Source organism: Oncorhynchus tshawytscha, linkage group LG01, assembly GCF_018296145.1.
Source record: "Oncorhynchus tshawytscha isolate Ot180627B linkage group LG01, Otsh_v2.0, whole genome shotgun sequence".
Lineage (NCBI taxonomy): Eukaryota > Metazoa > Chordata > Actinopteri > Salmoniformes > Salmonidae > Oncorhynchus > Oncorhynchus tshawytscha.
In genome coordinates this window covers 62385557-62402288 of record NC_056429.1, presented here as the reverse complement: position 1 = coordinate 62402288, position 16732 = coordinate 62385557, and the positions used below count along the sequence as shown (strand labels likewise).

Below are 16732 nucleotides of genomic sequence, written 5' to 3'. Positions count from 1 at the left end.
TGGCTGTCAGGGCATCATCTGCTGCTGAACGACAGCGCTGCCTTGTGTGTCGCGGAGTGATCTTCAAGAAAACTGCAGAAAATGATCTGGCATCTCCCTCTCCCACTTGTGCAGGTGCCAAACTGAGCAGAGACCGCTGCTAAGCAGAGAGTGCACTGAACAGATAGCACAGATGCACTTGGCCAAATCAATTCCAGTAATTCATTAAATAATAAAACATTTACTCTGACACGTTGCAACCCACCATTAACAGGTCAGTGGGTCGCGACCCATAGGAAAGGCTGCCTTAAACTGTTCGGACGCTACAGACGGACGTTGGCAGATTGTCTGTGCCGACTTCAGATGAGTCCCAAGACGCTTGTGGGGGCAGATGCGGAAGTGCGACATCAGCGGATGCGGTGGACAGATATCTTACACTGACAGGTTTTTATGGGGATTTTTGTATTATGCTAATTAGATTTTTGCGGGGCAGCAGAAAATCGACTCTAGGGGTTATTAAGGGCCAGTTGTCTACAAGTTGTTTCTTCTTACTGATTCAGATCTATAATCCTTGGGTAGAAGAAAAGCGACATACCATTTAGTTATGCCGACTATGTAGTTGGTGAGCGATGGATTGGCAATGTAGAAAACAAGCTCCCGGTCGGTTGTAAATAATTCAACCCCAAATTCATCTTTTCAAAATGTTTATATATTAAGCTTCAGTATAAATGAGTGGGGGAAGTTGAACGAGATCTGGGAAGTTGAACGAGGTCAGAATAAGTGTAAAACACAAGTTATAGAGTCAGATAAAGCAGAAATGGATGAAGATATACACAGCCCTCAACAAGCAAGACAAGGCGGCAATGTCGAAAGTGAGATGGAGAGGAACCCAGCGAAGGAAATGCTGATAAGTATTAGCAGAGAAATCTGCAAACTTAGAACCGAAGTGAGAGGGAACTTGACTACATTCAAGGACGAAGTTAAGAAGGAAATAAAGGAGGAGTTAGAGGAATTCAAACATGAAGTTACAGCGAGGCTCCAGGAAATGTAATGGGAACTTCACGCCCAAAGTAAAGTTTTTAAAGGGGCAGAGACACGGATCGAATATCTGGAAGGACAAAACATGGAAATTGGCAAAGCTCTACTTCTTCCATTGAAACAACAACAGTGAATACAGGAGAAACTGAGGGACCTTGAGAGGGAAGGTCCAGGCACAACAATATCCATATTGCTGTGGATGCAGAGGGAAGAGATATGCCCCAATTCATCGAAGGTCTACTCAAAAATGAACGTTCTCTGCCGACAGACACAGATCTTCAGATCCAGAAAGCATACGGGGCACTTGCTCAAAAACCAATACAATACCAAGGAAATGATTTTGAGGAAAGCCTGGCAGAAGAAGATTAAACATGGAACACACATACTGTCATTCGACCACGATTACGCTCATGAGGGGATTCAGAGATGAAAATCCCCCATGGACAATGGTCTACAGCAGTGTGGCTGAGGCAGTACAGGACGATGGGATTCAGTATCGAGGTAGAGGAGAGGACGGGCTCAATAGCATTACCAGTGAGAGACAACTACAACAAGTGTTGACGTGGAGGCATGTGGGAGGGGAGCGGAATTCAGCCAGAGCCGAAGGATAAGAGATGGTACAATGAGCAAGGGACAGATTGCAGGAATTCAAACGGAGACCTAATTCTATGGATATATATGTGATTTGTAATAACAGGTATGGGGAATTTGCTAGGGCTGAAATATGATGTAGGTGGATAACACCTATAGATGGCGGTTTAGCTAGTTAGGGTGGAAGGATAGCAACTATGGCTGTCTGGTTAGGTAGCATATTGCTGGGCTGGGTTGACCAAGCAATTTATAGCTAGCCAAATAGCCTGCAACCTCAGCTCTGCTAATTTGTTTTGGGGCTAAAACTGTCATTGTTTATAGGCTATAACCCAGCCTTGGATAGGGTCACTTGAGGATTAAGGCCAATCGGTTAACATACTGACGTAACGTTATTTCCGACTGTTTACTTTACCTGCAACAACGTTTTATTTGGAAACTCACAAACGAAGTGAATCTTTCAAACGGAACACTGACTCTTTTGAATAGGAACCAAGACCGGCGGGTGTGTGTCATAAACTGGTCATAGCTAGAATGTGTAGAGGGAGAATTTTATACTATCTCTGCACTGCTAGAGAGGGGCCTCCACATAGCATGGATTTTTCTCCTCGGACCACACAGGGTTTTTTTTGAAGGTCTACTTTTTGTTATCTTATTGAGATTTTGTATCCAGATGTTCAGGGTTTGAATATGTCTTGTTTACCGGGGTTACAATACCATCTTGATGTGTAAAAAATAATGCAACATATGACTAATTCATCCACTGGGAGTTCGGCCCGTGAATGGTTTGAACAATCCTATTAAGAGAAGTAAGGTTTTTGCCAAAATAAAAAAGGAGAACGCACAAGCCATTTATCACAATTGGAACATGAAAAACTGAAAAACACATTCTACAATACTTTTAAATAGAAACACAGTAGGGGTCTGGCGATCATTATTATTAACTCTGTTCATTTTGAAAGTATTAAGTCAATTAATGACAAAAAGGAGAGATTAACAGTGGTAATGGGGAAAATATAACATAAAGAGGTAACTAACATTCATGTTTATGTCCCTCCAGAGAGGGAAAAGTAATTTTTTACACATTTATTTTAATTTGTACGGGCAATTTGAACCTGGTGTTAAATCATCTGGACACGACCAGTACTAAGAGAAATACAATGCACCTCACAAAGTTGATTGATACCTCATTGATAGAACTGGGACTGATAGATATCTGGAAGGACCTCCACACATTGGAAAGAGATTATACCCGTTACTCTGTACTTCACTCAGTCTATTCTAGGAAGAGGTAGGGAGTGCAGTTGCTCGACTTGAGAACAACGATCCTCCAGGGAGCGACGGCTTCCCATCAGAGTGGTACAAAACCTTCGAAGAGGAATTTACCCCTTTGCTTATACTGTATCATCCTTCAATTAGACCTTGAAGGAGGAAGGCCTTACTCCCCCATCGTGGAAGGAAGCTATTATCTCAATTTAGTTATGCATTACATTTAACTATGGTTCCCTGAAAGCTTTCCTGGGAGGTTTTATTAATGTATTGAGAATAGACATTTTAGGTCATTTGAAGGTAATTAAATAACGTTCTGAGAACATGTTTTAATAAGGCTTTTAATAACACTGCTAGCTTAGGTGTTAAGGATAGGATGCATGGAAATTAATTTGCTTAGGCATTAATCATGCAAACACATTTATTTTGTATTGTGGAAGGGAAGGGGAAGGGAAAGGGGGAAACCTTGTACAACTGAATGCATTCAACTGAAATGTGTCTTCCACATTTAACCCAACCCCTCGGAGTCAGAGAGGAGCGGAGGGCTGCCTTAATCGACATCCACGTCTTCTGTGCCGGGGAACAGTGGGTTAACTGTCTTCTTCAGGGGCAGAACGTCAGAGCACGGGTCAGTGAGATTCGTACCTATGATATTCTGTTCTATTTCCATGGAAATAGTCCACTGTGGAACCAGAATGGAGCTACATTAGCATGGCATGTTGATTCTTTTGTACTTATACAAAGCTGTTCATTTTTGTCCATTCAAACAGACTCCACCTCAAACAAAACAAGCACTCCTTAAGATCAGGTGTGGTCAATTAGTCTAACACACTTAATTAACAAGATAGAAGATAGTGAGACCCAAAGTGGGTCGTGACATGTCTGAGTAAATGTATAGTTATTTAGTTAATTACTGGAATTGATTTGGCCAAGTGCAACTGTGCTCACTGTTTAGCAGCGGTATCTCAGCTCAGTTTGGCAGCCGCATGATTGGGAGGAATATGCCCGTGAGCTTCGTCGTGTTCCAGATCCTTTTTCTGCAGTTTTCTAGATCACGCCGCTACCTACACGCTGAAGCGCTGTCGTTCGGCAGCAGATGATGTGCTGTCAGCCACTGACTTGTCATTCCCACTCGCCATCACTTACCGCTGTCATCAAATGGACTCAAGCTAGCCGCAAGTTCTGACTGAGCTCAATCATCATGAAATGCATATACAGCGAGGAGTTTCTCTCTCTTTGATTTGTACAAACTTTGAGAAGTAACGAGGATCGACCGCAATGTGTTTTGTGCTGGGAAGTGCTTAGTAATAAGTCTCTCAAAACTAACAAATTAAAATGACATGTCCTGAACAAACATCCACAGCATGACAGTAACCCAAGGGAGTTCTTTCAGAACGGGGCAGGATGCTTCAGGAAACAGTGCTTTGACAGTGGAAGAGTAAGTCAGCTGGCAAGGCATTGTTGTAATTTTATAACAGGTGACGATAAGTAGAAATAAGGGAGCACCATCTCTCGTAGTAGTCGTCGTAACGTCAGCTAATAGCTAACGTTAGCCAAAGCAAGCTAGCTAGATACTAGGGTTGCCAACTGTCCCGTATTACCCGGGATGTCCCTTATATAGGGCTAAATTGGTTTGTCCTGTACGGGGACACTCCCTTGTCCCGTATATTCATCCAATCACAGTATAGCATAAACGCACCAATTCCTGCAAAGTAATTTCTGTTGTTGTTTGGTCGGTTTGGCAGATCAAGGAAATATGGATAAACCTGCAAAAAAAAGAAAAGGCTTTGCAGCTACAACAAACAATAAGAAGCGGGAAAAAAGACGTGGGTTAAGCCCATCAGTGGTGACTCGACGAAAGCTTTCTGTACTTTATGCCGTCGGGAATTCTCAATAGGCCATGGAGGGGAGAATGACCGAACTCGGCATGCATCCACAGAAATCGATCAGCTGTCAGTGGATATTGAGACAGTTGTTTTAAAGATCTACAGCCACGTCTCAGTATCTGCTTCCCGAAGAGAGGAACCGCTTGCATTTTTTTGCCTTTGTTGACATTGAATGGAGTGAAATTCTGCGACATGTTTGCACACAATGGCTCGTCTCTTCATCCAGCTGTCGATCGTCTCCTGCAAAGCTGGCCAGCTCTTACTTCCTACTTCAGGTCCCTTGGGGAGACTTGCCCTGTGGCACTGAAGAGTGCTTTTGAGTATGAAGAAAAAATGGAAGCTGCTGAGATTCTTTTTTTAATTTACCTTTATTTAACCAGGCAAGTCAGTTAAGAACAAATTCTTATTTTCAATGACAGCCTAGGAACAGTGGGTTAACTGCCTGTTCAGGGGCAGAACAACAGATTTGTACCATGTCAGCTCAGGGGTTTGAACTTGCAACCTCCCAGTTACTAGTCCAACACTCTAACCACTAGGCTACCCTGCCGCCGTCAACTTAGTGTATGTAAACTTCTTATCCACTGGATTTGTGATACAGTGAGTGAAAGTGAAATAATCCGTCTGTAAACAATTGTTGGAAAAATGTCTTGTGCCATGCACAAAGTTGGCGTCTTGCCAAAACTATAGTTTGTTAACAAGATTTTTGTGGAGTGGTTGAAAAACTAGTTTTAATGACTCCAACCTAAGTGTATGTAAACTTCCGACTTCAACTGTAAATCAAGAGAAGGTCATATTTAGATAAAAATATTTTTACATGATAGTTCATTGTTATTGGTTTTTGACAAAAGGCTTTCTCTGCTTCTCTAACAGACCTTCAAAGGGAACAGAGCTATCCTCAAAGCTTCATACTAGGTGAGCCTAAATATAGCCAAGGCAAAGAAGTCCCACACTATAGGAGAGGAGCTCATCAAACCCTGCCCGAGGGATGTCTGTGTATCTCTTTTGGGTGAGGAGGCAGTAAAAAAAAGTGGAATCAGTCCCACTTTTCAATGACACAGTAGGCAAAAGAATAAGATTTATGTCAGTTGACATACAAGCATCCGTGATAGTAAAGATGAAACCGCACAAGAAATGCTCTATTCAATCAGATGAGTCAGCAGATGTGGCTGAAATTCCGCAATAGATGGTATATGCATGATATGCATTTGATGATGATATACAGGAGGAATTTCTTTTCTGTGACCATCTACAAACAACAACAAGGGGAGAGGACATTTTTAGGGTGGTAGACAATCATTTGAAAGACTTACAAATTGACTGGGAAAATTGTGTTGGGATTTGCACTGATTGTGCAAGATGCATGACTGGGTGCAACTCCAGATTCATAGCTCATGTCCGCAGAGTGGTGCCCAACGTGAAACTGGCACATTGTATTCTGCACAGACAGTCTTTGGCCAGCAAAGCATTACAACCTAACCTAGGGGCTGTTTTTGACTCAGTCGTAAAGATGGTGAATCTGACCAAGAAGAGACCTCTTCAAACAAGACTGTTCAGAGAGCTTTGCAAGGAGATGGTAGCAGACCGTAAGCACCTGCTCTTTCTTTGTGAGGTTAGGGGAGGGTCCTGGAGAAGCTGTGGGAACTGAGAGAGGAGGTTCTGGCCTATCTGAAGAAAGAGGACAGCGACCTTGCAGTCCTATTCCGTGACAAACTGTGGTTGGCTAGGCTGGCTTACCTGGTTGACATTTTCAGAAAACTCAATGAGCTGAACACAAGCCTCCAGGGCAAGGAATCAACCATTTTGGAGCCTGAAGATGGCATCAGAGGATTCACTGCACGCCTGGGATAGTGGCAGTCACAGCTGAAGGCTGGAGCATATGGCATGTTCCCTGTTCTGTCAGCTCACATGCTCACTGAGAATACCTATGTGAGAATGCTGTTCATCGACTACAGCTCGGTATTCAAGACCATAGTACCCTCCAAGCTCGTCATCAAGCTCGAGACCCTGGGTCTCGACCCCGCCCTGTGCAACTGGGTACTGGACTTCCTGACGGGCCGCCCCCAGGTGGTGAGGGTAGGCAACAACATCTCCTCCCCGCTGATCCTCAACACTGGGGCCCCACAAGGGTGCGTTCTGAGCCCTCTCCTGTACTCCCTGTTCACCCACGACTGCGTGGCCATGCACGCCTCCAACTCAATCATCAAGTTTGCGGACGACCCAACAGTGGTAGGCTTGATTACCAACAACGACGAGACGGCCTACAGGGAGGAGGTGAGGGCCCTCGGAGTGTGGTGTCAGGAAAATAACCTCACACTCAACGTCAACAAAACTAAGGAGATGATTGTGGACTTCAGGAAACAGCAGAGGGAACACCCCCCATCCACATCGATGGAACAGTAGTGCAGAGGGTAGCAAGTTTTAAGTTCCTCGGTATACACATCACAGACAAACTGAATTGGTCCACTCACACAGACAGCATCGTGAGGAAGGCGCAGCAGCGCCTCTTCAACCTCAGGAGGCTGAAGAAATTCGGCTTGTCACCAAAAGCACTCACAAACTTCTACAGATGCACAATCGAGAGCATCCTGGCGGGTTGTATCACCGCCTGGTATGGCAACTGCACCGCCCTCAACCGTAAGGCTCTCCAGAGGGTAGTGAGGTCTGCACAACGCATCACCGGGGGCAAACTACCTGCCCTCCAGGACACCTACACCACCCGATGCTACAGGAAGGCCATAAAGATCATCAAGGACATCCACCACCCGAGCCACTGCCTGTTCACCCCGCTGTCATCCAGAAGGCGAGGTCAGTACAGTTGCATCAAAGCTGGGACCGAGAGACTGAAAAACAGCTTCTATCTCAAGGCCATCAGACTGTTAAACAGCCACCACTAACATTGAGTGGCTACTGCCAACACACTGTCAATGACACTGACTCTACTCCAGCCACTTTAATAATGGGAATTGATGGGAAATGATGTAAATATATCACTAGCCACTTTAAACAATGCTACCTTATATAATGTTACTTACCCTACATTATTCATCTCATATGCATACGTAGATACTGTACTCTATATCATCGACTGCATCCTTATGTAACACATGTATCACTAGCCACTTTAACTATGCCACTTGGTTTACATACTCATCTCATATGTATATACTGTACTCGATATCATCTACTGTATCTTGCCTATGCTGCTCTGTACCATCACTCATTCATATATCCTTATGTACATATTCTTTATCCCCTTACACTGTGTATAAGACAGTAGTTTTTTGGAATTGTTAGTTAGATTACTTGTTCGTTATTACTGCATTGTCGGAACTAGAAGCACAAGCATTTTGCTACACTCGCATTAACATCTGCTAACCATGTGTATGTGACAAATAAAATTTGATTTGATTTGATTTGATAGATTCCCCCCTATGTAAAGCTGGGAAGAAGGACATGGCTGAGCACATGGCCAGCCTGCAGCAGAACTTTGACCAGTACTTTCCTAACCCACAGAAATCTAAAAAAACGTCTATGGGTGAGGTATCCTTTTCAAGCAGTGTCCTCATCAGACCTAGGACTAGTCTGCCAGAAATGGAAGCCTTAGTGACGCTACAAGCAAGCAATGGAAGCAAGATGCTTTTCGATGCAAACACACTCACACAGTTATGGGTTGCTCATCTACAGCAGGAAGCGGTCTCCTGCCTGGCTGTGGAAGCAGTAGATGTTCTGATCTAGTTTGGCACCACATAGCTATGCGAGTCACATTATCAATTCTGGCATACTTAAAAAACAAGTACAGAAACAGACTCCATGCATGACCTCAGGGTTGCACTATCAAAACCTAAGCCCAGAATAGACCTGGTTGTTGAAAACTTCAACCAGCCACACACTTCTCATTAGGACTGTGTGTGTGTGTGTGCTCGTCTACATCTGTGTGATGTGATCAATCAGTTTATTCCAGTTCAGAATACACATTATATATTGTATTTTATCAGCAACAGTTCCAACCTATACTTTCTACAGTAAAAAAAATTTTTTACCAGGTAAGTTGACTGAGAAAACATTCTCATTTACAGCAACAACCTGGGGAATTGTTATAGGAGGGGGATGAATGAGCCAATTGTAAGCTGGAGATGATTAGGTGACCATGATGGTATGAGGGACAGCTTGAGAATTTAGACAGGACACCAGGGTTAACACCCCTACTCTTACAATAAGTGCCATGGGATATTTAATGAACTCAGAGAGTCAGGACACCTGCTTAACATCCCATCTGAAATACAGCACCCTACACAGGGCAGTGTCCCCGATCACTGCCCTGGGGCATTGCAATATTTTTTAGATCAGAGGAAAGAGAGCCTCCTACTGGCCCTCCAACACCACTTCCAGCAGCATCTGGTCTCCCATCCGGGGACTGACCAGGACCAACCCTGCTTAGCTTCAGAAGCAAGCCATTTTAATTTTTTATCTGTACTGTTACTTAGGGTTGCATTATCAAAAACTGAGCCTGTGTGTGTGTGTGTGTGTGTGTGTGTATGTGTGTGTGTGTGTGTGTGTGTGTGCTTTGTTCACAGGAGGTTGGTGGCACTTTAATTGGGGAGGACAGGCTCATGGTAATGGCTGGAGCAGAATTAGCGGAATGGTATCAAATACATCAAACACATGGTTTCCAGGTGTTTGGTGCCATTCCAGTCGCTCTGTTCCAGCCATTATTATGAATCTCCCTCCCCTCAGCAGCCTCCTGTGGTTCTGTTATACATCTGTGTGATGTGATCAGTCAGTTTATTTCAATTCAGAATGAAAATTATTTATTGTATTTTAACAGCGTCAGTCTCACCTAGACAGATATGTAAGACTGTTTTTAATGGGGAAAATAAACAAGAATAGCTATTTATAAGGGTATTTCATTTTTATATATATATATTGCATTTGTTTTAGGCATAACGGCAATGAAGGTTTGCTACAGATTCAAATAGAAACTTGAGGGAACTGTTTGCCGCGGGTTCACCACTAGTGGCAAAAATCTGCAAACGTCTGGCTTCATTATGTGGCACACTATTTATTTTACATCAAATTTACCACAAACTTGCAGGAAGTTTACTGCAAAAAAAATTGTAAGGGTAAAACAGGGGAAATCATAGAGCATTGGGAGAAAAATGTGGGGAAAAGGCAGATTTGTGGAATTTAAATGTTTTGTTTTTATAATTTTTTGAACTACTTCATTATTATTTTAATAAGCAAAAAACATCCAAAACAAAAAATCACCAGTGAAAAGCGACATATACATTTTTCAAATGTCAGTAACTCTTGTCTTTCATAACCAAGGCAATTTTTCCTGATAGGGTTTATATTGCTATGATTGGTATGTTAGCCTTTCGACAGAAATGTTATTACAGCAGGCCTTTACATGTCATATCAACACTTGCCCCTCTTTAAAAAAAAGCTATATTTACTGATCATGATTGAGCTTGAAATATTGATGTTGATGATGAGTGTGAAACCAGAGCTGTGTTTATTCCTCCACAGCTCTCTCTAGTCCTGCTAAGTGCCCTGAATCAAGACCTCATCCAGTTTACTCTGCAGCCTGGGGTTCAGATTAACGTCTATGCCACACAACTGTCTCCAGGTCAGCCAGTCTGCTGTGTTCACAGTATAGTCTGATGTCTGGCTATAGGATAGTTAAAGATATAAGGTCCTGCCTACTACTATGCAATTACAATCAATTCATAGGGTTTTGCATGTTGGCCATTTTGGAATGATGTTATTATGAAATGGAACAATAACAGTCTCTACACCCACGCACACTTGAGAGGTTGTTAGCACAGGGTCATCCACAGAGCAATACGTTTTATTAGGTCACTTGCTTATGGCCAAAACAGCAGGAGATTGCTCCAGAGATTTGAACCAGCAACCTTCCAGGTTGCATAGCATTGTGCTACTCTACCCTTTAGGCTAACTGCTGTTGAGAAGTCTAGTACCACAACAGCTTTATGAGAACGGTATAAGAAAGACATAACGCATGTTGTTTTGATCATTGAGGTCAAATTCAGTTACACTTTGGTGTTGGAAATCCTCACAGCACTTGGGAGTTTGATTCCAGAAGAAAAGACAGCCCTCTATTTCTCTCTTTGTCTTATGTCTAAATACTTTTTCCCCCCTCTATTTTTTTCCCAAGCCCCTATCATGGACATCAGTGAGAGTGGTCACAATGGTGCTACAGTCATTATGCTAGTGTCAGTCGTATTTGTGGGTTTGGCAGTTTTCGTTATCTACAAGTTCAAAAGGTAAAGTATCCCCGACTTCATTTGAACTAAGCCGATTCTAATGAGAGTGATAGTGTCAATTTAGGCCATTCTCACACGCCAATCCTTAAGCAAATTAATATGTACATCTTGTTTCTTGAATCCAATAGCTTAAACTAGTCGAAATATCATGAACTATCTTTAGAGACATCCTAACAATTGGACATCATCAAATACACTCTTCTCTTTCCTATACTCTTGAATATTCCCAGGAATGACAGTCGAATCAATGTTTTAAGTGCTGAATGAGTGTAAGTATTCTGCAGTCAGTATTCTGCAGTATTCATCTATCTAAAAATGTGAATGTTAACAATTCTGAAATGCTAAATAGAGTCATTCAGGGAGAGGCATTCAACAGAATGGCAGCAATGGTTGAAAAGATGAGACCCGAGACAACATACAATGCCATATAAAATGTATAGTATCCTCTATTATTTAACTAGGCAAGTCAGTTAAGAAGAAATTCTTATTTACAGTGACAGCCCAGGAACAGTGGGTTAACTGCCTTGTTCAGGGGCAGAATGATTTATTTTATCTTGTCAGGTTGGGGATTTGATCTAGCAACCTTTCAGTTACTGGCCCAATGCTCTAACCACTAGGGTACTTGCCACCCCTGCTTCAAATTGCATTGCAAAAGACCACACTCTTTCACAAGTTTAAATTATTACTATACTATTAAAGTGTGTGAATCTGTCACTTTTAAAGATAATGAGGGTTGTTCATAGTTCAACATTTATCACAACAGTGAAAAAGTACTGTAAATACCCCATGAAACCCAGAATTATCAGAAAATTAAACAGGGAATTTTACTCAATTTTTCCCTCATCGGTGGTAAATATATTTTATGAGATATATTTCACAAGTGATTAAGCAGAGAACCACAACCAATGTGAAACCAAAAACATACGTTCCAACAACTTCCAAGGAACCAAATGTGCTAGCTGGGAGCTAACAATGTATTTACTATTCATTTGACTTGCTGTTAATCCTCTTAACTATTTTGTACAACGTATATTTCCTATAGGAATATCCCTGGCATTAACATCCACACAAATGAGCGAGATAAACAACAGGAAGTGATCCCTTCGGTGGTGTCTATAGCTGTCCCAAACCCTGAGGGGGACATGGTGAGCACTTTGGAGCACTTGGACACAGGGCCAGATGCACGTGGCATAGGTAAGGTATCCTTCATAAAGAGGACAGTTACTGATAAGTAGTCAAGAATAACTCATAGGCCTATTGATGAGACAGCTATAAATGCACATATTTTACCTTTATATAGTGGTGTACTGCTCTATTAAAGGGATAGTTCTACATTTTGGCAATACTTACCCAGAGTCAGGTGAACTCATGGATACAATTTGTGACTTTACTTGCTGTTTGAAGTCAGTTGAAGGTCGTTTCTGGACCCTTTGCTAACTAACGTTAGCACAATGACTGGAAGTCTACAGGAACAGCTAGCATGCTACCAGAAATGACTTTTCTTCCCAGAAACTACCTTCAACTTCCTTCAAACTGCACGCAGAGACATAAAAATGGTATCCATGAGTGTGTCATCTGACTCTGGTTTAGTAGAAACATGGCCATAATTGTCAACCTTTTGCACAATTGTTTTACTGAATTACTTATTATTTTGAAACGTGTTCACAGGTAGATCAAAACAATACATTGAAATTGCAATGTCCTTACTCTCCTTGTTAAGTTGATACGTTCCTATATGTTTGCTTTGGTAATGTGAGATAGTGTCCTATCATGCCAACAAACCTAAATGAATTCAATTGCATGCTGAAGTTATTTTAGAATATAGTAATTAATTATTGTCCTAAGAATCTAGCAGTGCAGTGAGAATGCTATATTAGAATTGTGATAAATGACTCTGTAGAGCTGTAGTTGATGTAATCCTTCCAAATGTCAAGCAAGATTTGTTAGCATGGAAGATGGATATGCTTGCATGGAAAAATAGATATGCTAGTGTGCTAATGCTGATACATAATTTATTATCTGTCTCTTGTGTCACCTGTCTCTGGCTAGGATACCTACCATCTCACACAGATGTCAAACTCTCAGATGAAACTCCCCATATGTTTTAATGCTGAGTCTACAGCCAACTTGTAAGCAATACATCTTTTTGGCAGTTGCTTCCAGCATTCTCTGAAACCACAGAACAAATGGAAGGTCTCCAGTGTTTTCTACCCATGCATGGACAGACCATCTTACACTGTGCTGCCTGGACTATAGGAGGAGACTACAGATTTTACTGGCGTCTTGAAAAGGGTAATTTTTAATCGCAATAGTTGTATTTTTGCAAGAACATTGCACGTTTGTGAAAATAGGGTAATTACAGAACTGCTGAACTAAAGATAATTTGACTCAGTCGTGTGTATGACTTCAAGACAAGCAACAGTAAAGCAACAGTAATGTACAGTAATCTATTTATCTTGAGTGTTCCATTCCTAGTACGTCTCTGGTGGTAGGTGTGTGGAGGATGTGTAAGTTAAGTGTACTTAGGTCCTGATTCCGACCCGAGTTAAGCACATGTAAATGGAACGTTATTCCCTTTTTATGCACTTTTCTCTCTTTCTCTCTATTATGACCTTGAACATAACCATTGTGTAGTCTTAACATTCTGTATACTCCCCTTTTCACTAAAACCCCAAAATAAAGCAGCTTCATTTTAAACCCCAAATCTATTTTGCGTGAAGGAACAATCAGTCATTCATCACAAACTTTGTGAATATCTGGGTTTTCCCTCTTCACAATGCAGAAAGACTACATTTAATCAGTGGACACTACTCATTTTTATATTACAACACACCTGTCGTAATTGTTTTCTTTACTAAAGTAGAGGTTTATTATTATTATTATTATTATTATTATTATTGCTAAAGGTACTGCATAGGTGTAAACAAAACATTTAGCAAGAGATAGCACTTGTATAGCCTAAGAAAGTAGCAGAAATGTGCAGAAAGTAGTTTTGAATGCATTTTATTGAAAGGAAACTAACTTTTGGCAACGTGGTGATGTATTATTATATACTGTACAATGAGGATTTCAACTACAAAATACAAGTCTTCTCCCATTTTTTTAACCATTGCACCCACCCACAAGGTATATAAACAACAACAATAAATAATAATCAAATAAGATAATAGATACAAAACAAAAATGTGAAGAACATAAATTAGCACATGTAGGACAGTGTACAAGTATGTGTGCATGGATGTATTTCTCACATGTGCAGCACATAGTGTTTGTTTTACAGTCCTTCTTTGGGAGGCAGAATTGGAATCTCCTCCTCTTGCCTGCCCCAGCTGCAGCCTCAGGTGGATCAGGACAAGATTCAGCACCATTAAACTGCTTTCACAAGTGCTGCAGAGGCTGCTGTGCGGGGGAGGCGCTCCCTTCTTTGAATGTGTGGGGTTAAAGTGCCTTTCCCAGCTGCTCCAGGAACAACCTCTGCTTATCAGGCATCCAGGTTGGGTTGATCTTGTTCCATATCACAAAGGCATTGTATGAGGACACATCAAATATGTTATGGAAGATGGCCAGGGGCCAGCAGGCAGTCATCCTCCTGCAGATGTAACTTCCAAACACCTTGTCCAGATTGTCCACGCCTCCTTTCTTGTGGTTGTAGTCCAAGATGATGGCTGGATTCCTGTCCTTACAATCACTGATCTTGATCACTGATCTGTGTAACTTCTTTGGGGTAGGGGGCAGTATTGAGTAGCTTGGATGAAAAATGTGCCCAAATTAAGCTGCCTGCTACTCAGCCGTAAAACTAGAATATGCATATAATAAATAAATTAATAAATAAATAATAAATAAATGCATATAGTAAATATGGATAGAAATCACTCTGAAGTTTCTAAAACTGTTTGAATGATGTCTGTGAGTATAACAGAGCTCATATGGCAGGCAAATATCTGAGAAAAAAATCTAACCAGAAAGTGGGAAATCTGAGGTTTGTAGTTTTCAACTCAGCCCCCATTGAAGATACAGTGGGATATTAGTTATGTTTCACTTCCCAAGGCTTCCACTAGATGGCAACAGTATTTACAAACTATTTTTAGGATTCTACTCTAAAGGAGGGGCTCATAAGAGCTCATTGAGTGAGTGGTCTGGCAGAGTGCCACAGCCTCTGTCTGGCACGCTCACATGAAAGGTAGCTACGTTCCACTTCATTTGTACAGACAAAGTAATTGTCCGGTTGGAACATTAATTAAGTTTTATGTTAAGAACATCCTAAAGATTGATTCCATACTTAGTTTGGCATGTTTCTACGGGCTGTAACAGAAATTTTTGAACTTTTTGTCTTACGTTCGGAGCGACCTGAACGCGCTTTTGGATTTGTTTACCAAACACCCTAACAAAAGAAGATATTTGGACATAACTGATGGACATTATCGAGCAAATCAAACATTGATGGTGGAACTGGGATTCATGGGAGTGCATTCTGATGAAGATCATCAAAGGTAAGTGAATATTTAAAATGCTATTTCTGAGTAATGTTGACTAGCCATTATGGCGGTTGGCGGGTATCTTTTTGGCTGCTTTGTTGTCTAAAGGCTGTACTCAGATTATTGCATGGTGAGCTTTCTCCGTAAAGTTTTTTTGAAATCTGACACAGCGGCCTCTTGATGCTACCCATCCCGGATCCGGGATCGTGACTACGGCTCAAGCTCATTAGCATAACACAAAATGTGAAAAATATTCTTAGACATATTTAACCTCCACACCTACACAAGTCCAATAGCTCAAATGAAAGATAAACACCTTGTTCATCTACCCAGCAAGTCAGATTTCTAAAATGTTTTACGGCGAAAACATAGCACACATTTATATTAGACCACCACCGAAACAAAAGGCAAACGGCGGCCATTTTGTCCCAGAAAATATAAAATTTAAAAGTAGGATTAAAAAATAAATAATTCACTAACCTTTTGAAAATCTTCATCAGATGACAGTAATATTACATGTTACACAGTACATTTTTTTTTTTTTTTCAATAATATGCCATTAATATCCATAAATCTCTGTTTACAATGACGACATTTCAAAAATGCTACTCAAAATGTCCGGAGAAATTATGATAGCTCGGACAGATAACGTCAGATAACAAGCAATAAACATGACTAAATATACATGTTCTACATATAGTTACAAAGATACACTTCTTCTTAATACAACCGCTGTGTTACATTTATTTTTAACGTTACAGAATTCGTTCACTAGTCTATGCTATGAGTCGGCGCTCAGATATTAGCAGTGTCTCCTCTACGTTTGGAGTCCACAGAAACCCAAAATAACCACATAAATATTCCCTTACCTTTGATGTTCTTCGATCAGAAGACGTAGAAGGAGTCATACTTACCCAATACATCGTTTGGTTTCAAGTTGTGCGTCTTTGTATTAGCATATGCTAACAGCTTCAGCTGAAATGCACCCAAAATAACTTCTGCTCCTTCTGGTCCCGCACTCTTGCGCAATCAAACTTCAAAATTACATATTATATGTCGACTAAACTGGTCAAACTAAGTGCAGAATCGAGCAAAATGATGTTTTTATCATGTAAAACAATGATAATCGCAAACAAACGAACCGGCTTCAATTGGTGTCTATTGGAAAAGAACGTTCCCAAATCGGCCGCGCGCAATAGAGTGCATGTATGTG

The 16732-nt window shown here is 41.2% G+C and overlaps 1 protein-coding gene across 1 annotated transcript in view; it reads left to right on the top strand.

Moving 5' to 3' along the window:
- Positions 1–13735, top strand: part of LOC112254612 (VPS10 domain-containing receptor SorCS1-like) — a 91493-nt gene extending 77758 nt beyond the window's left edge. The window contains exons 24-27 of the mRNA XM_024427332.2: positions 10287–10386; positions 10936–11044; positions 12087–12238; positions 13094–13735. Coding sequence (XP_024283100.1) covers positions 10287–10386; positions 10936–11044; positions 12087–12238; positions 13094–13152 — 420 coding nt within the window. The 3' untranslated portion in view covers positions 13153–13735. The remainder of the gene's footprint in view (positions 1–10286; positions 10387–10935; positions 11045–12086; positions 12239–13093) is intronic.
- Positions 13736–16732: the final 2997 nt, after the last annotated feature.